At 43.3% G+C, this 23251-nt stretch overlaps 1 protein-coding gene across 1 annotated transcript in view; it reads left to right on the top strand.

Moving 5' to 3' along the window:
• The window catches only part of AATF (apoptosis antagonizing transcription factor), a 113316-nt gene extending 93746 nt beyond the window's left edge, over positions 1-19570 (top strand). Inside the window, exon 12 of the mRNA XM_081270018.1 lies at positions 19304-19570. Coding sequence (XP_081126144.1) covers positions 19304-19367 — 64 coding nt within the window. The 3' untranslated portion in view covers positions 19368-19570. The remainder of the gene's footprint in view (positions 1-19303) is intronic.
• Positions 19571-23251: the final 3681 nt, after the last annotated feature.

Below are 23251 nucleotides of genomic sequence, written 5' to 3'. Positions count from 1 at the left end.
AGTATGGGATGAGGAATGGGGTGAAGACAGATCTTCAGTTGAACCCAGGGGTGCTTAACTACTGAGCCACATCCCCAGCCTTTTTTATATTTTATTTAGAGACAGAGTCTCACTGAGTTGCTTAGGACTTTGCTAAGTTGCTGAAGCTGGCTTTGGAATCATGTTCCTCCTGCCTCAGCCTCCCCAGCCACTGGCATTACAGACATGCACCGCTGAGCCCAGCAGTGTTTTGGCTCTCTCTAGTCTTTTTCCATGAGAATGCGCTCATATTAGTTGTCATTAAAAAGTAAGAAGCTCTGGGACTGGGATTGTGGCTCAGCGGTAGAGTGCTTGCCTAGCAGGGCGGGACCCGGGTTTGATCCTCAGCACCACATTAAAATAAAGGCATTGTGTTGTATCCATCTACACCTAAAAAATAAATATTAAAAAAAAAAAGTAAGAAGCTCTGGAGCAATAACACCAAACTCTTGGCATGTTTATTACTGGGTGAGTGGAATAAAAGACATTTTACCTTCTCTTATTTTTTAATTTTTTTATTTTTTGTGGAGCTGGCAATTGAACTCAGGGACTTGTGCACATGAGGCAAGCATTCTACCAAATGAGCTATATCTCCAGCCCCTCTTATATATATTTTTTTTTTAAAAAAGTATTTTTAGCTGTAGTTGGACATAGTAACTCTTATTTATTTTTAATGTGATGCTGAGGATCAAACCCAGTGCTTCACACGTGCTAGGCAAGCACTCTACCAATGACCCATAACCCCAGCCCTATTAAATGTATTTCTGTGGTGTTTGAATTTTTTTACAATAAGCATGTATTACTTTATTTCAACAGAAAAATGTTTTCTTTTTGAAAATTACATATGTAAAATACAGAAAGGTGGCAGGAAAGTTCTGATTATTTCTCCACTGAAGATGTAAATGAAAACCCTTTCTTCCGTGCTTTCTATGGGAAGCTGGCTTTTAATACCTGGCTGCTCCTTTGTAAGGCTCCTTCCCTTTTAATTGTGGTAACATATAGGTAAGATCTTTCTTGTCCTTTTGATTTCTTGTTCCCAGAAGCAGCTTCCCCTGTGGTTCTAGCTGACCTTGGCTTGGAGAGAGAGCCTCCTGTTTTCCTTAGTCGTTCCTTGGTTTGAGTTTTTATTTTTCCACAAATATACCTAAATTAAATCAATGCCTAGTGGGTTTGGGGGGCCTAGTGCTCATCCTTCAGTCTCCTGTATCCCTTGTCCAGTTTGAGCTCCATAAATTTGTACTTGGTTGAACTGAATTGAAACTGGAACACAGCTCTTATTAAAAGAGGGAGAGGAGAAGTGCTGTCTTTAAAAGGATCTTTAGGGCAGGGGCATCTTCATTTTGCTTCTTCTGCGGTGTGTTTTGTGTAGTGTTATCTATCTATTTAGTTAATGTTTGCTGATACAAATTCTTTTCCAATGCTAGGAATTTTTCTTTTCAAGTGATCTATTTAAAAAAAAAAAAAACCTTTTTAAATGCAAAGTAGCCCAGCTGAGTTCCTGTGTTACCAAATTTCCCTTTGGGAGCATTTTTTTTCTAGGTATACTTTGGATACTGGTTTAAATGCTTTCAAATCTTTTTGTTAGTGAAAGTCTTATGTAATTCTGACCCCTTTATAAGTCCTGGTCTGGTAGATTGGCCTTGTCTGTCTCCATTATGAGATAGGTGAGTTTTGTTGCCTGCCTAATGAACATTCCCAGCATTGAGAGAAAAACCAAAGAAATCCAGTTTCGCTCATTGTCATATGTTAGCTTGCAAGGGAGGAAGGTACCATGATCCCCAAAATGATCACTGACTTTGCTAACCCCTTGATATTCTTGGCACTGGGCAGCTCAGCTCCCAGGATCATCTTTGCTGATACAAATTGGAATGCTGTGATTCTGTAGAGAGGGTTGGAAGGAGAGAGGCTTGATATCTCCCTGGTAGGGAGGCCCTCTGAACACTGTCACCATGAGGAGCAGATTACTATTTTACTTGCATGATGTATAGGTTACTGTTCACATCTATGCTGAAGTTATTCTAAGCTTATCAAGGACATTTTAGAAACAGCTTACTTTACATGATGTAAAACCCTCCAGGGCTCTGTTAGACCAGAGGGAGCTTCCTGAAAAAATGCAGATGATCTCGGACTATGGTTCACACAAAGTGAAGATTTGGGGGATGAGGGAAATAATCAGCTGATTTCTGTCTATTTTTGAAAGACCCTCTGAGGTTCAGTTTTAAAGAAGTGAATTCTTTGTCATTCCCCCAAATGGGGCTTCTGGAAGTCTGATAGTCAGATGCTGGTGGGATATGTGGAAGAAGCAATGCTGAGATAGAGACTATTCCTCAAAACTGGTCACCGGCAACGATTTGGGAAAGGAAACCCAGTACAGCCGCTTTCTCTGTTGGTGTGGAGAAAAGCATGGGAAGGTCTTAGTGATGGCAGCCTGCTAAATTTGCGCCAGAGAAAATTGAGGTTTACCTTGAACTAACTGCTGCCTCACAGAGGGTTGTCAGATAAATTTGATTCTGATACTGTCCATAAAATATGTAGGTTATTGTATTTTTCTATGCAGTTTCTCCCCCTTATTTCAGCAGTGGTAGCAACATGAACATTTTAGAGATACTCCGTTCCTTTGCTAAGAACTTAAATTCCCAATAGGAACAGGAAGGATTTCAATTTGAGCACCCATTCTCTCCCCCAAAATAGAACTTAGCCTTCTTACTCCTTTCATAAAGCTGCTGGCTTTATGGAAAAAAAAAAAAAAAACAAGGAGAGGAGAGGATCCTTTGATAAGTACTAAACATCAAATGCATTATTGTTTTACATCTGGAGTTTTAGAAAAGAAACGTACAAATGTAATCTGGTCTTGTAAAGTGCTTTGTCAACATCACTGCCACGTTGTTCTTGAGGTACCTTGGTATAATAGAATTTGTACAGGCAATTTGTCTTCGGCTTGCCATTTTTGTGTATGGGTCTGCACCCTATATATGGGCATATTTGCCACTCTACTGTGATGGCATTCCTTTCCCCCAGTTAGTGGCCCAGAGGCTGCCAAAACTGTTCTTACTCTCCCTGCCTGCTTCACCTCTGTTTGATAGATAGACGCACTACTCATGGTGGACTGTTCTCGTGTAGCTTGCTCAGCATTTCAGAGCACACCAATATCAACCCCAGAAATACCCTCATAGAGCATTTTCCGTTGGTTAAAAATTCTCAGGCAAGAATGGTTAAAATACAGATGTTTTCTGTGAGGCTTCTTATCTCCTAAAAAGGCACAGGTTATTCTGACAGGTGAAACAAGTCTGGGCAAATATGCAACATTGATCTAATCAGCAGGAACAAGAGCGATGTTTTAACTGGTGCCACCTTTTACCAGCATCATTAAAGGCTCCCATTACTCTTTTATTAGTGGTTCCCTCTTCCTTATCAGATTACAGAACAAACATAACTCATGGCAGTGATTTGATCTCTTGTTAAAGAGGATTACAGCTTTGCATTAACTCGGATTGACACAGTTTATAATTCGCTTGTTGATACTCAGGCAGGCGGTGTCATGTGTTTGACCCCCCAGCAGTGCTGAAAGGAAAGAACCCCCATATATCATCATTAAAGATGGCACCCAGCACAGTCAGGAGGCTGGAGCCTTCTTCCAGGAGCAACAGAAAGGACAAAGGAAATGTTCTCAAGTTCAAGCCTGAGACTCGGACCAGAGTTTTAAAATTGAAAAGAAAACACTACTGTTGTTTCTTCTTTTTCCCAATTTGCCGCTGTTCAGCCTCTTATTCTAGAGAATTTGCATTGTCAAATTGAATCCTTAGTTCCAAGCAGGAGGTAGAGTGATAAAAGCACATCTTCTAGGAAGAGATTGTAGATGATGAACAGATAAATCCTTCCCCCAAATGGGGCTTCTTGACAAGAGTTCTCATTTCTGCAGTCACGTTCTCAGCATTTCTTCAAAGGGTGATAAGTCCTCTTTTTTCTCAAAGGGATATTTCACATTCTTTAAAATGAGCATATATATTTCTCTTAAGGATTTTTTGTTTTTAAGTTCTTTTATGTTACTACTCTTGGCTTTCTAAATATAGTATTTTATAGCTACCTTATTAATCACAAGTAAGTAGCTTGCAAGTGGTTAGGCAATAGCTAAGTTTTTCACCTTAATCTAGCTTAGTCATTCATACATATTATTAATATGTTTCCCATAATGATCCCTGAGCCAACACTAGATTGCTAAGATATGTAGACCATTTCTAAGTGAAACAACCTTTGCTCTGATTTATCCACCCTCATTCAGCCACCCTGTTTCTGATCCACAGTGAAATGGCATAGAAATAACATCATATTCCACTTTTTGAGCATTGGCTGTATGTCAGGCCTTGCACTAAGCCCTTGATGTACATTTTCATTTTCAATCAGTGAAGTGGTTGACGTTATCTGTATTTTATGATAAGAATACTAAGCATAGAGCAATTAAGTAACTTGCCTAAGTTAAGAGCAGGTAGTGGAACTGACATATTTATTTAGGAATGTAACTCCTAATCGCTGTTATTGTTTTTAGAAATCAGCAAGGATTTTGATATAGATGGGAATAATGTGCCAAATAGAAGCCCCTCAATATACAAAGCTCCTTAATCTAAAACTGGGCTGGAGGATTACCTTTAAAAATTTAAAAATTTCTTTAAAAAATTTTTGGGCTGGGGCTGTAGCTCAGTGGTAGAGCACTTGCCTGGCATGTGTGAGGCACTGGGTTTGATCCTCAGCACCACATAAAAAAATTAATAAATAAAGATATAAAAAAATTTCCCCCATTTCTTTTATTTTTGTAGAAATTTTTTTTTTAAGAGAGAGTGAGAGAGGAGAGAGAGAGAGAGAGAAAGAGAGAATTTTTAATATTTATTTTTTAGTTCTTGGCGGACACAACATCTTTGTTTTGTATGTGGTGCTGAGAATCGAACCCGGGCCGCACACATGCCAGGCGAGCGCACTACTGCTTGAGCCACATCCCGAGCCACATCCCCAGCCCCCCCCCCCTTTCTTTTAAAGAGGTAATCTGTGTAGACAAATTTTGCCTATCAGTCATTCACATTGTAGTATGAATCATGGAATACTCAAAAGTGTTCTTATGGTTATCTTTCTTCTGATTGTAAAAATCTTAGACTCATAAACAGCTTTGAATTCCCATCCAGTGTATTCAGTCCTTCTGTTCTGAGAGTTCTGCCTGTCTCATACATACTCAGGCACCTGTTGCCTTTTCCTTAGAGACAGTATCTTTTCCTCTATAATAAAAATAATACATACTTATGAAATAAAATTTGGAAAATACAGAAAGGACAAAGAAAATTAATCCCATCATGCTATGTATATTTTTTACAGTTTTATATGCACATATTCTATACAGATGTATACATATGTTTGATTAACTTTGTATTATAAGCATTTAAATGCCATTAAATATTTTGAAAGCAGTTTAGAAACATAATATTCTATTATGGAATATTCATATTAGACATTTAGGTTGCTTTTGTTTTTCTTTCTCTTTAGGTAATGTGCAATGAACATATTTTCATGTTCAGGTTTTGCTTACATCTTTAAAATAGGTTCTTAGTAGGGGAATTTCTGAGTCAAATGTGTAAGCTTTCTAATAATTCTTGATGGTTGGTACTAATTTATATGTCTCCTTCCCAGCCAGCTGAGGCTTATGTCACTGAACCTTTGCTAATTAGGGAGAATTATAAAATTTATCTTGTAAAAGTATTTTTTCTTGCTCTTTTTTTTGGGGGGGGGGGGTCCTGGGGATTGAACCTAGGGGCACTTTACCACTGAGACAGATCCCTAGCCGTTTTTTTGAGACAGAGTCTAGGTAATTTGCTGAGGCTGGCCTTGAACTTGCTGATCCTCCCACCTCAGCCTCTTTAGTCTCTGGGACTACAGGTGTGTACTGCTGTGCCCAGCATGGAGTTCTGTTTTAATACAGAATATTGTTCAGTGGTCTCCACTTTCTGTTTCCACAGCCTGATTTGATTCGAGGTCTTTTTTCAAGTTCTCATACATATGATCACGCCAACAGCCTCCTGACCACCGGTGTCTGATCTCATCAGCTCTGTGTATCTTCAGGCTCCCCTTCCTCAAGGACCACATAAAGCGTGCTCCTGCTCCTTGCCTGTAGACTAAGCTCACACTCTTGAGCCTGCTGCCAGGGCCTTCAGTGAGTTGTCACCAAGCTATTTCCTTGTTAATCTGTTTCAGCAGCATATGCTGGTGCCATCCAGAGTGGGTCCTGCCATTCCAGGAACCTGCTCCCTATTCCACCTCTGTCTCTTCATTCTGCTCCCTCGAGGTCTTCCAGCCCTGTTCCACTGGGTATTCTCCTGTCAAAGTATTCAGTCCTTTGAGTATACCAGCCTTTCCAAGGAGACGTTTGTGATCCCTATCCTGATCCGAGTGGGTGGCTTTTTCTGTGTCGAACCCCATTTTATTGCTCCTCTCTAACAGTATTTATTACAGTTCACAAAAACACTTACTAGGGTTTTCTTTCTTGCTTGCTTTCTTTCTTGCTTGCTAAGAATGTTAATTTATAAATTATGCTGGCATAAAACGTTGTCAAGACCAAATGTGAGATTACAGTAAACATAACTATAGTTCTTTCACTTACAACTTAACATTGTATTTTTTTTAAAATTTTTTAGTTGTAGATGGACATAATACCTTTATTTTTATTTTTATGTGGTGTTGAGGATCAAACCCAGTGCCTTCCACATGCGAGGCAAGTACTCTACCACTGAGCCACAGCCTCAGACCTAACATTGTATTTTAATTCCAGTTGTGTCTTGCCTTATATAACATTTTATAGCACAAGTATTACTTACCAAACAGTTTATTTCAGGTCTTTTTCTGGTTGGTGCCATACCTGTCTATGCTAGGGAATAGCATATACACCCTTGATGCTTACATAAATTGAAATACTTAGCTGGGAGTGGTGGTGCACACCAGCTGCTTGGGAGGCTGAGGCAGGAGAATGTGAGTTCAAAGCCAGCCTCAGCAACTTAGCAAGGCCCTAAGCAACTTAGTAAGATCCTGTCTCAAAATTTTTAATAGATAGATAGATAGATAGATAAATAGTGATTCTTGTGTCTTTTTTTTGTTGTTGTTGTTGATGTTGTTGTTAAATGAAAATAGGCTTTACTAGATTCTTGAGAATGAAATGTCCTTAATTTTTTGTTTGACAAGTACTGTTTTAAATATAATTTTCACAGATAATTATTTAAATGAAATTAGTGTTTTCACATGGCTGTAAATCTGTTACACAGATTTGCCCATTTCTTGCAAACCCCCAAACAGTTGATTATAGACTTCCTGTCTGAAATGACTTTGAAGACTTTCAGCCTATAAGTCTAGGTACAATTTGCTGGTAAGATTTTTTTTTTTTTTAAACAGTATAAAAGATGATGAAGAGGAGTTTCTTGCCTCTTTTATTGAAATCTCTTTGAATCATCTAACTCCTCTAACATACTGCCCTTGGCACTTTGTACAAGTCTGTGTTTTATATAGCCTTCAGTGGAGGTTGCTTCCTGACTGTTTGTGGTGTGTGTCTCTGTGGAGCAACATTGCACCGCTGGAGGGCCAACTCCCTGTTTTGTTCACAGCTCATGGTCAGCATTAGAAAAATCCCAGAAATGAAGGGTCAAACTTTGGGATTTGTCGTTCCCTGCCCTTTGCTTAAAGGCTTTTTGAGGTCGTTTTTACTTAGGATGGACCCGGGAAAAGATCTTCCAAGAAGACTCTTATTTTCACATCATTTCCAAGAGTGTATATTGTACACTTTGAATTCTACCATAGGCTTGCTCCTGGCCACCTCTGCCAGGTTTGGTTTCTGGTGACCCTTCTACAAATAGAGGTATACCCACAGGGCTCTGTGATGACCAGTGACAACTGAGGTCAGTTTTTTGGACTGCTTTCAGAATTTGTTTTGTTTGAGAAGAAAACAGCTCTGGGGGTGCTGGGGTTGTGGCTCAGTGGTAGATAGCTTGCCTAGCATGCGTGGGGCTCTGGGTTCGATTCTCAGCACTGCATTTAAAAAATAAATAAATAAATAAACAAAGGTATTGTATTTACCTATAACGAAGAAAGAAATTCTTTAAAAAAAGGAAAAAACAGTCCTAGAAGGGATTCTGTGTGTTAACAAGCATAGTTACCTTTTGTTGTTTTTGGTGTTGGTAGTAAGTGTCAGACCGTATAGGACCTGTGTCGAGGGCATCGCCTCACTGCTTTGAGTTCCAGTTGCGGGGAGGCACCTAGTAATGGGAAGCTACTCCCAACTATTCTGGGGAATGAGGTCTGCAGTGAGCCACAGCCACACCTGTGTTGAATCCAATGTCTCCTCTGGAGAGCAGAACACTTGATAAACTTAGCTCGTTTACCCTCCGGGTACCTCAACGTTAAAGGCAAGGAAGACTGAAAGCTCCTTCTTCTTCAAGATCTGGAAGCATCAGTGAAAAGGGAATCTCTTGCTTGGTGCAGAGCCAGGTGAGGCACTGAAGTCCCTGGGTCTGAAGTCCCTAAGTGGGACTGCCCAGTGGGGGTGGCCGCCGACACTGGAGACTGAGACAGGTCCTGTGTGGTTCTCCTTTCTGCTTCTCGGAGGATGGTGGGGGTTGGGCCTTTTGTCTCTTGAGTGGAATGTGAAATGCTGAAAGAGGAGCAGTTGTTCTTCAGTGCTTTGTGCTCCTTTATAAGAAAGAAGAAATCAATACACATTTTCTCATACACACACTTGGCAGCATTCCGCCTCCTCCACAGCTCGATCCTGCAGTGGAAGGCGCAGCCATGCCCCGAAACAGATTCACCGGCTTCCAGGGGAATAAATGCAGACTACTTATTTTGCACTTAGCAATCAAGGTTTTTAAAGGCAGCTGTGTAACTGGCTAAGGCCAGCAGACTGCTGAGTGCAGGGACTGGTTGGCAGAGCTAGGACAGTGAAGGTGGTGCTGTTATGGATGTCCAGGAGCCGAGGGTCCTGGACTACCCCCTGGGGAACATTTACTGGCAGGTTCAGCAGAGACCTTCCTTTTATAAATTTCTCTGTGGACAAAGGAAGGGAGAAAGTTCTTTGAAGTATGCTATTAGGAACCAAAAATGATGGAGGTGGCAATTTACATTTTTTTCAGTTAATATAAGAGTAAACTGTCCAGGGCTGGGGTTGTGGCTCAGCGGTAGAGCGCTCGCCTAGCACATGCGAGGCACTGGGTTCGATCCTCAGCACCACATAAAATAAATAAATAAAATAAAGATATTTTTTTAAAAAGTAAACTGTCCAAAGAAGAGCCCTATCCCAGGATGGACTTTACTTTTTAATTAGAAAATACAGTATGGATATCTGTAAGTTTGTGTTGTAGTGGCTAAAAGTTAGGTGTGGCCCATGAGTAATTTTTAACAGAATCCCTAGTTTAGGTGACATAATAACCTCACAGTACAGAGTGAGCTCAGTTTTATTCTGAGCAGATTGGGGTGGCCTGAGAGGGTTTGGAGCCCATGCTCTGGCTTGGCCCAGAGGAGGTAGATGGTCAGAGCTGAGAGCAGGCAGGGGGTCATGGGGCAGCATGTGGCGAAAGCAAAAAGAGGAGACCCAACAGTCAAATGTAGGAGGAGGGAGGTGAAAGGACAGAGCAGAGGAGAGCCTGCCCTGAACTGGCTGAACTGGCCAGCAGAGCCCAGGTAGCTGCACTGCTCCTGGCTGCTCCTGTGGCCAGCAGCTCAGCTCTGTGTCTTCTGAGCGTTGTGAGTTGCTGCTGCTGCCGCCTTGGGTTGGTTTGCCCATTGCTGCTTTCACATTTGGGCTGGCACTGGGTTTCTAAGCAAATGAGCTCTCCGACTTGGTGTCAGAAGTAATAGCAGTGTGCCTGCCAGAACTCTAATTTCTACGTGTTTTGATCCCCTGGAAGTTGAGGTTAAACTGGAGCTGAGAGATACATCCTGTGCGGCCCCCACTGGCCCTGGATCACAGGCAGCAGTCCTGAGATGGATACAAATGTAACTGGGTGTCAGTCTCCCCTTCCCCGTGGTTGGGGGAAGTGATTCACGTCTAAGCAGTGAAGCATCCCCTGGCTTCTAACAGGAGCTGTGAGAGGGGCTGCTGTCTGAACAAGGAGCTTCATCTTCCTGAAGCCAGCAGTCACAAAACCGTAAACACAACACCGGCCAACTCTATTGCCAGGATCGCGGTGGCTTGACGTTAATATTAAACATCTCCAGCAAGGCAGAGAGCTCTGTAGCCTGGCTCCAGAATAAAAATAAATAAAAATAGAGAGAAAACCCTGCTAAAAACAGTGAGGTGGTTTGTCGTCTTTCCTTTGTGAGGCCATTTGTCTTCTCTCGCATCAAATCTGTTATAAAACAGTCAAACTGTGAAAGTGGAAATCATCCCAGGAATATGGAATATTAATGCACAGGAGAGGAGCAGCGTCCCTTTTGTCTGAAGAGTGGCTCCTGCCCCCCCTTTTGTAAGCCACCGAGGTAAATTATTTTTCTTCAAACGAATATGAAAGACTTGAAGCTAGTGGTATTGGAATGGTGGAAGTTTCAAGTATTTTTTTTTTCCTTTGTTAAAGTGGAGTGAATTTCTAACTGATGAATGAGGAGAAAACCTTTATAAATTTAATCCCAGTTCCTTGCCCATCCCTGTTCCTGTCCTCTCTCCTTCCTTCTCCATCCTTTTGGTTCCTTTGTTTGGGGCCTGAACCTGCTGCTTTGAACACTTATAAATCTTGAATCTGTCTGATCTTTAGGAGACAGGCCAGAGGCCGCACGTCAACGTGTGTAATTTAAAGCTGCAGGGCTAAAAGCATTTGCAGAGGTTTGAAGGACCCAGTTCTGACCTGACCAAAAGAGCACATTGGAACAGTCTCCTTCAAGCCCTGGGAGGATGGTGATGAGAGCAGACACACCGAGTAATTTATGGGCTCCGTTTGCTCCCAGTCTCCTCAGCACCTGGTCCCCTTAGAAATGAGTCATGTACTGCCACCTTGTGGCAGATTCTGGCAGCTGCAGTCTGACTGTCTTGGGACCATCCAATCTGGTGTTTAGCTGGTGTCTGATCCAAGATGATTTGCCTTGTATCCAGATATAGGTAGGTATTGATAACAGGAGGGGATTCTCTTGAGTCACTACTGTTGCTTTGATAACTTGATCATGTTAAGAAACAGGTCTCAGGTGAGAGAAGATGGCTTTCTTTTACTTTCTTGTTCTGTGCATTTTGGGGGTATGGGGTGTTTTTTGTTTTGTTTGGATTTGGTTTGTTTTGATCTGGGATATGTGAGAGTTTAGGAAAGAAACCTGAGATCCGGTCACACGTGGTGGCACATGCATGTAATTCCAGCTGCTTGGGACGCTGAGGCAGGAGATCATAAGTTTGAGGCCAGCCTCTGCAACTTAGTGACACCCTGTCTCAAAATAAAAAGGACTGGGGATGTAGGTCCATGGCAAAGTGCTCCTGGGTGCAATCCCTAGTACCAAAAATAAAATACAAAATAAGTAAATAAAAATGTTTAAAGGACTGGGAAGGGGGGTGGAGCTCTGTGGCAGAGCATTTACCTAGCATGTGTGAGGCTCTGGATTCAATCCCCAGTACAAATAGTAATAACAACAACAACAATAAGCCTGTGTTTTGTTGTTGGGGAACATGGAAGGAGGGTAAGGTTCTGACCTTTCTTTGGCTGCATTCAGTTCCTAGGCTTTTCTGCTCTCATGTCCTGTGTGTCTCATTCTGGGCAGGTGATGCTCTTTATAAGAGCTGTGTCAGGGTCTGCACTTGGACTGCCTTCCCTACAATACCCAGTCTTGAGAACTGAGTTCTGATGCGTCACCTGCCCCTGGTCCCATTCCTGGGATGTGCACATGGCACCTGCATGCCATTTGGATTGATATGTTCCCCTCGTGAGCCAATAGAGACATTCTCACTTACCTTTCTCTCACTTAAAGCCACTGATACTCAGTAGGATTTGGATCAGAGAAGCAGAAGGAATGAAAGGTAGAGGAAGGTGCTGTTTCAGTCTCTTGTGTTGTTGGGAAGCTGGCCACAGGCCTTCAGATGGCCCTCTGCAGCACCTTGGGGCTGCTGTGCCTTGTTCCATTTTTCATCATCAAATGACGGTGCAATTTATGTAACAGGGACTTTGCTTAGTACTCTGAAAACAGTATCTTTAAGGAGGGTATGTCACCATCTTACTGAAGAGGAAGCTAAGTTTCTGGGGGCTGAGTAATTCACCTCAGCTCATGGGTGTGGTAAGGACCTGAGCCAGAATCAGAACCACTCTGGCTCCAGATTGCAGCGCCTGCACATTTGGTATATGCCGCATGCCATGCGGTGTGCCACATAAAAGTGATTTGCTTTGTTTTAGGTGATTGTTTCTAAACTTGCTTTTCCCATTTGGTTGAGTATATAACAAAAGAAAGCTATTGTCCCAGGGCTTTTAGGCATCTCTAAGAGGAAAATGGAACAGTGGATAGCCTTTGCCCTCTGGCCCACTTTGGTTTCTGACAATTAGAATGGAGGCACGTGTTTAACTGGAAGAGGATCCCTTTGTTTGATGCCATTAACATATGCCAAGTAATAATTGGAGGGACACCTTTTTCTGTAGGCATTTGGAATGCCTGGGCATATTGGTAGACAGAACAGAAGGGACTAGAGATCTGTGAAGCAGACAGAAGGGTTTGTTTAGAATACAGGAAGAAGGGCTGAGCTGGAGGTGCCGGGAAAGTGCTGGCCTGCCCCACACAAGGTCCTGGCTTGGATCCCTAGTACTGCTCAACCCTGCAAAAACTGAAAATGCCAATGTGGAGGAGGTGGGGTCCTCTCTACCCACTGCACTGTCTAGACAGTGCTGTCAGTGTGAGGACTGGCTCGGAGGTTCCCGGACTTTTCTGTGGGGCTTCAGCAAGCTGCAGGACTTGGTCAGTCTGGTGGGAAGACTACACGAGAGCGATGGAGGGAAATGCGGCTGGTGAGCCAAGAAAGGACAGGTTTAGATAGAGGAAGACACCGGCTAGCTGAGGAGCTGCCACAGCGCATAGCAGTCAGCCTTGCTCCCCTCCTGATTCCAGGGGATACGGCCATGGGACAAGTCACAGAATAGCGGAGTTGGGTCCAGTGTATCTCTCCTGGTAGAACTGGGTATCCAATTTACTGCAGATGGTCACCTTCCCAACCCAGCTTCTGCTGATCTTTTGTTCTTTGTAATCCCGAACAGCAGCTAACAAAGTTCAAGTAGATATTCAAATATTTTTTATTAATTTATCACACCTGTGTGTTGTATTTTGAGGCCAGGGATCATAAACATCTAGTATGTTGCTAGTACATGTTTATGAACTTCCGCAGCACTAAGTCAGTCGTTTTCAAAACACAAACATTTGAAAAAGGGTGACATCAGTATCATCACCAATAATTTTTGAAAGCACACATCTGTCGTCAGTGGCCATGCTCCTCTGTCAGTGCGGAGGCGCACATGTGGGAATCTCTGCACCAGGCTTGTCCATGCTGACCCTTCTCATGAAATTTGGGTTTGACATGAGCCCAGGTGGAATTGGCAGGGAGCTCTGGCAGAAAGTCAGAATTAGTCTGACTTTCCCTCCGTGTGCTTTGTCATTTTCCTTGATTCCTGGAGGTATCTGTGCAGGGATTGAGTTAAATGGAAAACAAATGCTGCGCCACTTCAGGGCAAGGCCCTGCGGTGTGCAGGAGAGGGGACTATGGAAAGGGAAGAAGGGCCAGGTGCGCTGGGTGACTGAGGTAGGCACCATCTTGCGAGCTGTGGACTGCTGTCATTCTAGTGGTGAGTGGGGCTTTAAGTGAAATGGGGGTGCACGTATATAATAATGCATATATTAAGGACTACGCCTTTTCTCATGAAGCAACAAATTAACAATTTTGAATTAAGCAAGGGCAAATTATGTATATAATTTAAATCAGGAAAGCCACATCACTGTCTTCACTGGTATGTTTGGAGGATTGGCATGAAATATTTACTGGGAGACTGTGATATACTGGGGGGGGGGCGCTCTATGGGCCACCCCCAGGAGTAGTGGAATGGCCATTTTCTTTGCGCTGTCCACCTGCCTCAGGAGTGGGGTACGGCGACTTGGAGATGGCTTAGTTGGAGGCTTGTCGGCAGGAGGAGGAGCAAGGTCTTTCTGAGAGCAGATAGCAGATGCCTACAGAGTGTCCGTGCTGCAAGCTACCGTCCTAGCAAACTGAATGCCCCGCACAGACCATTTGCAGGTTTAGTACTCTCCTTTGTACTGTTTGCCCAAATGCCATCATGAAAGACCACGCTCTGTGTTGCAGTCCTGAGAGAAGCATACGTGGGGAACTGAGGGCACACATGGGTCCTCACATCTGTCTGGGGCTGCATTGTTATACATGTGCACTCCCATTTCACTTAAAGCCCCACCCACCCCTTGAATGACAGCAGTTCACAGCTCGCAAGTCGTTGCCTACTTCAGTCTCCCTGGAAGACTCATATGATAAAAAAGCTGGATTCCAGCACACACACACACACATTCCGTCTTTATGGAAAATGGCTGCTAATCCATGATCATTTTTTTTCCAGAAACAGGTTTTATGATAATATAGTAAAAATATTAAATTAGAAAATGCCTCACTAAGGGTTATAAAACCTTACTACACTAGAGATAGGTAATTATCCCCGCTACAGCCTAAATGACAGTTTAAAAGAAATAAAAATGTTAGTGCTCATTACTTGCTTTTGTAGGTTGCAATAAAGGGTAAGTTAAATTTTAATTCAAGGAAGAGCCCCGGCTATCGACCTTCTACCTTAGGTCCAAGTCCTGTTAATTACTCTGTCGCTTATTCTCCTACATGATACTAACATTAATACATTTTCTACAGTGGACATTCCCACTGGCCATTGAGACCCATAGTGTGGAGGGGGAGGGGAGACAAATCAGGAAAGGTACTTCAGATCAGTGATTCAGATCTTGATTCTTAATGTGATGGGGAGCAGGAATTATTTTTTTAAAGAAAACCAAGTTCATTATGCATAGCCTTAAGGGAACCTCAAGTATTAAACTCGACACTTACCCTGGAGAATCAGAGGAAGACAAGGTTAACCTGAAGGATTGATAATCTGGCCCTCTGCACAGCCAAATCCTGGTTAGGGAAGAAGTGCTGCAGTAGAAGCCATCTGCCTCCTCATCTCCAGCTTTTGCTTGCCTAGTTTCTAGTTTTGTTTTCCTTGGGAAGGTGTGAGGGATTTGGATGTGCTTTCTTTCTTTTCAGATGTTTTGATCTTTCCCTCTGCACTGACGCTAGACCTAGCACCTGTCTGGGTTTGGGGGAGCCCCTGGGCTCTCTACACTTCAGTCTTACTTGGTGTGTGAAGACTTTCCAAATTGAAGATAGGTACAGACTTCGATGGAGTCAGTTTCCAAAGTAGAACACGCCTGTGCTAGAGGTACAGGCCTCCCTCTGCTCAGCAGTGCAAAGCTTGCTGTGAGCCCATCTCTAGAGTGCCCTGGTCCTCGCCCTGGACTAGGAAAGTTCCAGGGCCTCAGGCACAGGCCCATTTGGACCTATGGTCCAGGAATTGAGAAAGGCCAAGGACTAGACTGAAAATACTGTGTGGGTCAGATGGCTTCCAGGTCTTTATTTTCAACCAAACTATAGGAGAATGTGAGTTGAGTTGTCAGTTGATAGATTGTTAAAGGTAATTTTTGGAACTGGGGATGTGGCGCAGTGGTAGAGTGCTTGCCCAGCATAAGGATTTAGGCTCAATCCCAGCACCACAAAAAAAAAAAAAAAAAATTATGTAATTTTTAGTGATGGGTCACTATGTGATTATTTTTTCCCCATATAATTCAGAAAGAATGAGATTTTGGTGACAAAACTCCCATTCTTGTCTGGGCACAGTGGCATGCCTGTAATCCCAACTATATGGAGACTAAGGCAGGAGGAGCCCAAGTTCAAGGCTGACCTGGGCAATTTAGTGAGACCCTGTCTCAAAATAATATAAAAAGGGCCGGGGATATAACTCAGTGGTAGAGTACTCCTGGGTTCAATCCTCAGTACATTAAAAATTAAAAAGAAAAAAAATTCCATTCTTTTCTGCTTGTTCATATGACAGGATTTCTCAGGACATACATCTACAAAAAATAAGACTACAGTTGATGCTGAGCCCTTTTTCATTCTAATGATAGATGATATTCACCCATAGATCCATGAACACTCAACAGGGAAAGCTTCGTTCATGTGCATTAAGAAATGTGATTCCAGTAACACTTTATACATTTGTATTAAATTTTCACTAAAATTATAATACACTGTTAGTATTGTTAATATATATATAGATTGTATCCTAATAATAATTGTAAGGATAAACCAATCCAGAACAGAATTTCAATTACTTGAAGACTTGTCTCAAGAAATTAAAATATTTTCATTTTTATATTTTAAATTTTGAAAATTTCAGATGTTTTCCATTTACTTATTTTTGTGGCCAAAAATTATAATAGGGTAATCAATGAAAGAACAATTATATTACAACAAAAATCTATAGGGAAAAGTCAAGTGGAAATGTCAACCTGTTTTTGAAAAAAAGATGCTGTAAAATTTCTAAGTTAGAGGGTTTGATTATGTGTTATTTAAATAAATGATAATGGGTATCCAGTCACTGTGGCATAGAGGTTCCATTGGGAGCATTACAAAAGGGTCATGACTTTTAAAAGTTAATAATTAGAGCTTTCTCATAATCATATCCTTTGTGACTCTGTAAATTTGCTGTGAAAAATTTCATATAGCAACTTAGAATGTGTGAGGGGTGAGAAGTTTTGTAAAAACTGTTTTCAGACTCTTGGGCTCTGTCCTCCCAGCGTGCATGACCACCTAGGAATGCAAAGTCTTGAACCTTGGATGTGATGAGAAGGGCTGGGCTGAGTCAGCAGCTGGAGTCTAGGCAGGTCCTTATCTGGAGCTGCTCCTGGTCCCCAAGGAGGGCTTGCTTGGTCTGCCTCTAGAGCTGGGGCCAGGGAGGAGCCGGAAGCACCAGAGGCAGCAGGAGGCCATCGCATTGCTCTTGGTGAGGGATGGAGTGATCTGAAATAGTGGGGGCCTGGAGGGCAGCAGGGCTTGGGTGCTTTGCAGGTGCACGTGGCCGCTGGCTGGTGGGTAGTGGGCGAGGAAGACGTCAAGTTGAAATTGCTTGAGGGTGTTTAGATTGGAATGATCCCTTATTTGTATTCTCCATCTCTCTCTCAAAATATTTTAAAAACCCAGACCACTCAGCTTCCCAGGTTGCTCTGCCACGAGCAGCTGCATATGTTTGTCAGCTTTGCGCACCTGAGTGTGAAATGATGTTCCATCAAAACATGGGTTCAGCATTTCACTCTCTGCTCCTGACACGTGAACCCCGCTGCGGACAGTAACTGCTGCCTTCGGCCCTGGCGTTGCACTGCTATTGCGGCGCAGAGTGGAAGCATTTGCTGGGGGTAATGATGGGGTCTGGTGCAGGCAAGCAAGGCAAGGCTGGAAAGGGGGTGACTTGAAGGCTAAATAGCACTGCGCCTCCGCTTCTCCCTCTCATCAGCCCGTGTCCTCTTAAAGTCATACTGTCCTTTCTGTCATGGCAACTCTCCCCTTCATGCCGTTTAATTTTTTTGTTGTTGAAATGGCTAGTGAGACTTGTTTTATTGGCAAATAGGCAGGCCCCGAGCGTGATGAAGTGAGGCCGGCAGGGCCTCGCTGCTCTCCTGTGATGGAGCTGGCGGCTGGGAGGGGAGCTGCCTGCACTCATTTGCATTTGGGCTGAGGCCGCTCTTCACCTTTGTGGGGCTGTCTGGGCTGTGGAGAGCGAGGCAGACAGATGTGTGTGGCAGGGAACAAAAGAGGCTGGAGCTCAGGGTGAGCCTGCTCTTTGTCTGCAGGCCTGCAGGCCGTGGGGCTGGTTGGCGGTTCGGGGAAGGGTGGCAGCAAATACTCGCTGTAAAATGGCTGTAGTAAAACTGGGACCCGCTGTTTTCTAACCCATGCGCTCCCTGCCTCCCTGTGGCTCCCCAACATGAAAGGCTAGTTTAGATTTCTGTTTTCTTCTTTAAGGTTTTCACTTTTTCAAGGCTTTGGTATGCCATTCCCATCTCCCATGTCCTGATTATGGTGCTTCTGTTCCTCTCCGTCACTAAAAACAGGGTAACTTTAAAAAAAGACTAATGAATTTTGGGGTTGAATTCTTGTGAAAAAGAGCTGTTGAACGATGGAGGTTTTTGTTTGTAAAGTCAGGTTTGCCAGTGATGGCTCTCAGCACTTTTAAAAGCCTATTTCTTGACAAGATGGCAGACAGTATTTTTAGTCAGATCTGAAAATATCAGAGCTGCCATGGCCTCTTACCGGGCTGCTGACTCCCTGGTCAGCTGTGTGCCTGCCTCAGTTGGCTGTGTCCCTGGGACCCTCTCATCTCACATGGGTCCCACTTGCTTGGAGCCTCGAGGCCCCTCCTGACTGTAGGGAGAGCTGCATGGTACGCACAGGGGAGAGGGCCCTGCAGCGTCCATCCTGCAATGGGCAGGGTCCCTCCACACACACCCTTGAGATTTTCCAGTCCTTGGCAGATGGCTTTGGCCAGATGTGTATGTGTTGCACTTAGTAACAGAGACAGAGGTTGGGTGTGGTAATTGACTGTATTTTCAGGAACCCAAGACTGACATTTTAGGAGTTTTAAAAATGTCAAAACCCAACTTTTGAAATAAATTAGCCAATCAAATTATTTATTAGATTGAGACTAGAGAATCTGCCGGGGAATGGGGAAGGTCTTGGGTCTACGCCTGAACTACTGCACATGTGATAGTAATTGGAATCTTGTTGCTGGGTCATTTTCATTGTTTTTCAAGTACTGCCAAGTCCAAGAAAATGTATGAAAACTAAATTATATCCCCCTACATCCCATGTCTGATTGAATCCTCCTCATGGCGTGGCCGTCTCATACATCCTATTAAAATATTCAATCTTGTTTTCTTACTTGAAGAGCCTGTCTGTAAAGGGCAGACTTAGAGAAAACTCATTCCCTAGAGACAGGGTATCCAGGCACACTGGACTGTTTACATATTTTACTATTTGATTGGCTGCGTCTGGATTTCTTCCTCTCCTTGTATTTGTGAATAAGAGCTGTGAGGTGCATTTTTTAATTACATGGCTGTGTTTTCAATGGAAGGAGCAGATGAGAGTATTTCCCAGCTTCTTAGTTTCTTTTAACCTTGAGAAGTTAACTGGTGTGTTAACCAATTTGTTTTGTTTGTCTTCTAGGACAGAGTTGTATCGATCTCTTTTTGGCCAGCTCAACCCTCCTGATGCCGGCCTTGGGGATTGATGTCGTCGCTGTCTCCTTTGCCCTGGGTCTCCCTGCACCCCGCCAGTCCTGCCGGCTGCTCACCCAGGAGGCAGCTGTGATTCCATGGGGCTGAGCGGCCAGGGAATCCCTGGGAAGGTGCTCTGCCAGGAACGTGTGCCTAGTGCCTGCAAGGGCACCTCCCCGTGTCCTTTAACCATCACAAATAAAGACTGTTGTCACTACTGCTGCCACGTGTGATTTCTTAAGCAGCACACAGTAAGTGTGATTTAGCTCTGTAGCAGGAAGACTCCTTTGTTGGGAGGGGGTTTATTTTTTCCTAGTCAAACGGCCCCCTCTTACAATATAAGCCCATTCGTCCTAATGGACCCTTAGGTGGTTTCTGGTTTGGGGCTGTTGTGAGTAATGCTGTGGTGAGCATGGACGTGCAGATGTCCTTTCAACTTTTTTTTTTCTTCTTTTGCAGTACTAGGGATTGAACCCAGGACCTTGGTGCATGCTAGGCAATCGCCGAGCTATATTCTCGGTTCTCATTTTTTATTTTGAGAGAGGGCCTCACAGTTGCTGGCCTGTTCTAAACTCCCAAACCGCCTGCCTCCGCCTCCTGAACAGCTGGGATCACAGGCATTCGCCATCACAGCTGGCTCCCTTCAAAATGTCTTTTGAGTCTATACCCAGAAGTGGGCTCGCTAGTCATAGGAGGTCTGTTTTTCCTGGGCTTTGGTGAGGGGTGTGTTTGTGTGTGTGTGGTGCTGGGCTCAGATGCAGAGCCTCCACATGCCGAGCATGCACTCCCGTTACTGAGCTGTACCCCAGCCCTATTTAAGTTTCTTGAGACCTCTTCTGTCCCCATAATGGCTATGCTAATTTACATGCCCATCAAAAGAGTGGAAGGGCTCCCTTTTCTCCCCATTTTTGCCAACACTTGTTATCTTTCATCTTCTTGATAACAGCAAATTAACAGGTATGGGGTGATATTTCAGTGTGGTTTTGTGGGTTTTGGGCTTTTCCAGTTCAGGGGTAGCACCCAGTGCCTCAGGCAGAGCAGGCAGTGCCTCCTCCCCCACCCCGCTGACCTACACCTTGAGCCCTGCATCATTTTAGTCTCTACTTTTCATCTTGTTGTGTTTCTTTGATTTATTTGCATTTTCTACTTGCCTCCTATTATCCTTTCAATGTCCCCAGTCTTTCCTGTCTTGTCTGCCAATATGAAGTCTTATTTTCCCCATCAGATTATTCACTTCTGGAGGGTCAGGATGGCTATGTGTCTCATTTGTTTCATGACAACATATGTCACATGTCTGGGTCATGCCGACTGCCGACTAAATTGCCGACTGAAGCAGGGCATCCTATCACCGAACTACGTCCTCAACTTAGGGCCTCACTAAGTCACCCAGGATAGCTTCAAATTTGAGATCCTCCTGCCTCAGCTTCTGGAGCAGCTGGAATTGTACTGTGCCAGGCTGCTTCTCACTTCTCAGTGTGGTTTTAATTTGCATTTCCCTAAGGATTAGTAACGCTGAGCATTTCTTAATGAGTCTGTTAGAGTTTTGTATATCTTCTTCTGAGAAATTTCTGTTCATGTCCTTTGTCCATTTTTTTTAAAAGGGTTGTCTTTTTGCTGTTGAGTTGTTTGAATTTCCTGTGGATGGTTGGATAAATACAATGAGGCCTCTATACACAATGGAATACTATTCAGCTTTTAAAAAGAAGGAAATTCTGTCATTTGTGACAACATAGATGAACCTGGAGGATATTATACCAAGCTGAATAAGCTGGGCACAGAAAGACATACCACATGACTTCATGTGGAATCTAAAAAAGATGAACTCAGAAGTAAAAAGTAGAATGTTGGTCACCAGAGGCTGGGGGGGTGAGGGGCGGCTGGAGGACAGACTGGGGAGATTATTGGTCAAAGGGTACAAAGCATCAGGTGGAATAATTTTTGAGATCTATCACACAGCAGAGTGACTATGGTCATTAATAACATGCCATATTTCAAAATAAGTAAATTTCAAGCTTCTCCCCACAAAGAAATGATAAGCAAGGCAAGTGGTAGATTTGTCAAATAGCTTGGTTCAGTCATCCCTCATTGTATACCTGCGTTAAATATCACATTTTACTCAATGTATACAATTAGGATTTTTCAGTTAAGAACAATATTAATTTTGGTGCTGGGTAATGGTGGTGTGTGCCTATAATCCCAACCACTTGGGAGGCTGAGGCAGGAGGATCAAAAATTGGAGGTCAGCCTGCCTGGGCAATTTAGCTCATCGGCAGAGCACTTGACTAGCACGTGTGAAGCCCCGAGTTAATCACTAGAACTGCAAAATGATAATAAGATTAATTTTGGAATGGGAATGGGGCTCAGGGGTAGAGCACTTGCCTGGTGTTCATGAGGCCCAGGGTTTGATCTCAAACTGAAAAAATATATATTCATTTTTAAAGAACTTCACAAAAGAAAGAATTCTGGGGCAGAATGCTACATGGGTGTATATTTGCTGGTTTATTAGGACTCTTAGAACAGGGAATCCCCCCAAATCATAAGCTTTGCCCATGAGACTTTGGAACTTGGATATGTGCGAATTTGTTGCTCTGACTTCTCTTTTGTTTTGTCTTTTCACTTACAAAGATTTTTCCAGGGTCCTTTCCCATTCTACCCATTCCTAAATCACTTTATTGAGATTAGCTGTGGTGTAAATCTAGCAGGAGGAGATGATTCACTTGTTTTTCATCCAAAGGTCAAAAGCTGGAAATTAAATCCCCATAAAGGGGATTTATTGGCCTGCTGTGGTCAGTATGCAATGAAGATCATTTTGCGTAAGTAATGTGCGCCTGGGTGGACCCGCGCGTGGCACTGATCACCTCACAGCACAGGTCCTTTGCCCCAGTTTTTCATTTAAGGCTCTGGGTTTAGAGAGGTATTGAAGTCAGGCAACGGAGTGTAGTTGTGTAAAGTCAGGCTTTGATATTGTTTTAAAATTTCAAAATGCAGCGACAGATTTTTGGGCATGGGAATCCCACCTGTCATTGCCATGGTGGGCAGGTACTGCTGCTCGATGCTGGAAGACAACTCCAAACAGTGAATCTTGAAGGCAATCCATGTCGAAGTTAGCTAAGCTCAGGATAGGGCATATTGGAGGGAGGAGAGTTTCTCCGCCTTCTTTTTGGCCCATGGTGCAGGTGGTTTGTCCCTCTGTCTCAGCAGCCACCTCTTGGACTCGACTATCAGGGAAATGCGTCATCTTCATTTTGTCCCCATTTACCCCAAAGATCAATCAACAGAAATAGGAGAGTCCCCACATTCACCCCTTTCAAAACAATCCCTCTTTAAAATACAGAACATCCAGTCCTGTCACTTAGCCTAAGGATGTTGGGACACACACAAAACAGCCAGCAAGTAACTCTTCACGTGGAACTTTCTGGGAGCCTGATGCTCACCCACATTTCCAAAAGACAGAAGTCGCTCTCCATCTGATGGGGGAAAGGCTTAAACAGGTACTTCAAAATATGTGAAGTCCAGCAAGTTTAATTAAAATGAGTTAAAAACAGGAGAGATGAAAAAGAATAACTGACAGGCTTTCACTGAAGGGAGCTTGCATTTTAAAATGCAGAGGGCCACCCTCCTTCCAGCCAAGAATAAATTGGAAACTATTTTAATTGACACGGATACTGCAATTCAACTGTTACTAGAAAGACAGATTAGTTGATTGATTTGCATTTTAATAAAACTAATACTTTACATTTTGGTAGCTAATGCTGATTTTTAAATGAGTTGAGAACAGTTATCAAGAGTTTCAATCCTGAGCCCTTTTTCAGTGTTGACTGAAGCATTCCTCTCTTTTGTGTGGAGTTTGCTGATTTTATTTTTGCCCAGCTGACTGCTTCACACACCCTGCTCAAAC

The sequence above is a fragment of the Spermophilus citellus genome, assembly GCF_964194105.1.
Source record: "Spermophilus citellus genome assembly, chromosome: 17".
NCBI classification, from domain to species: Eukaryota; Metazoa; Chordata; class Mammalia; order Rodentia; family Sciuridae; genus Spermophilus; species Spermophilus citellus.
The sequence above is the reverse complement of the archived record's forward strand: the minus strand, read 5'-3'. Positions and strand labels throughout refer to the sequence as shown.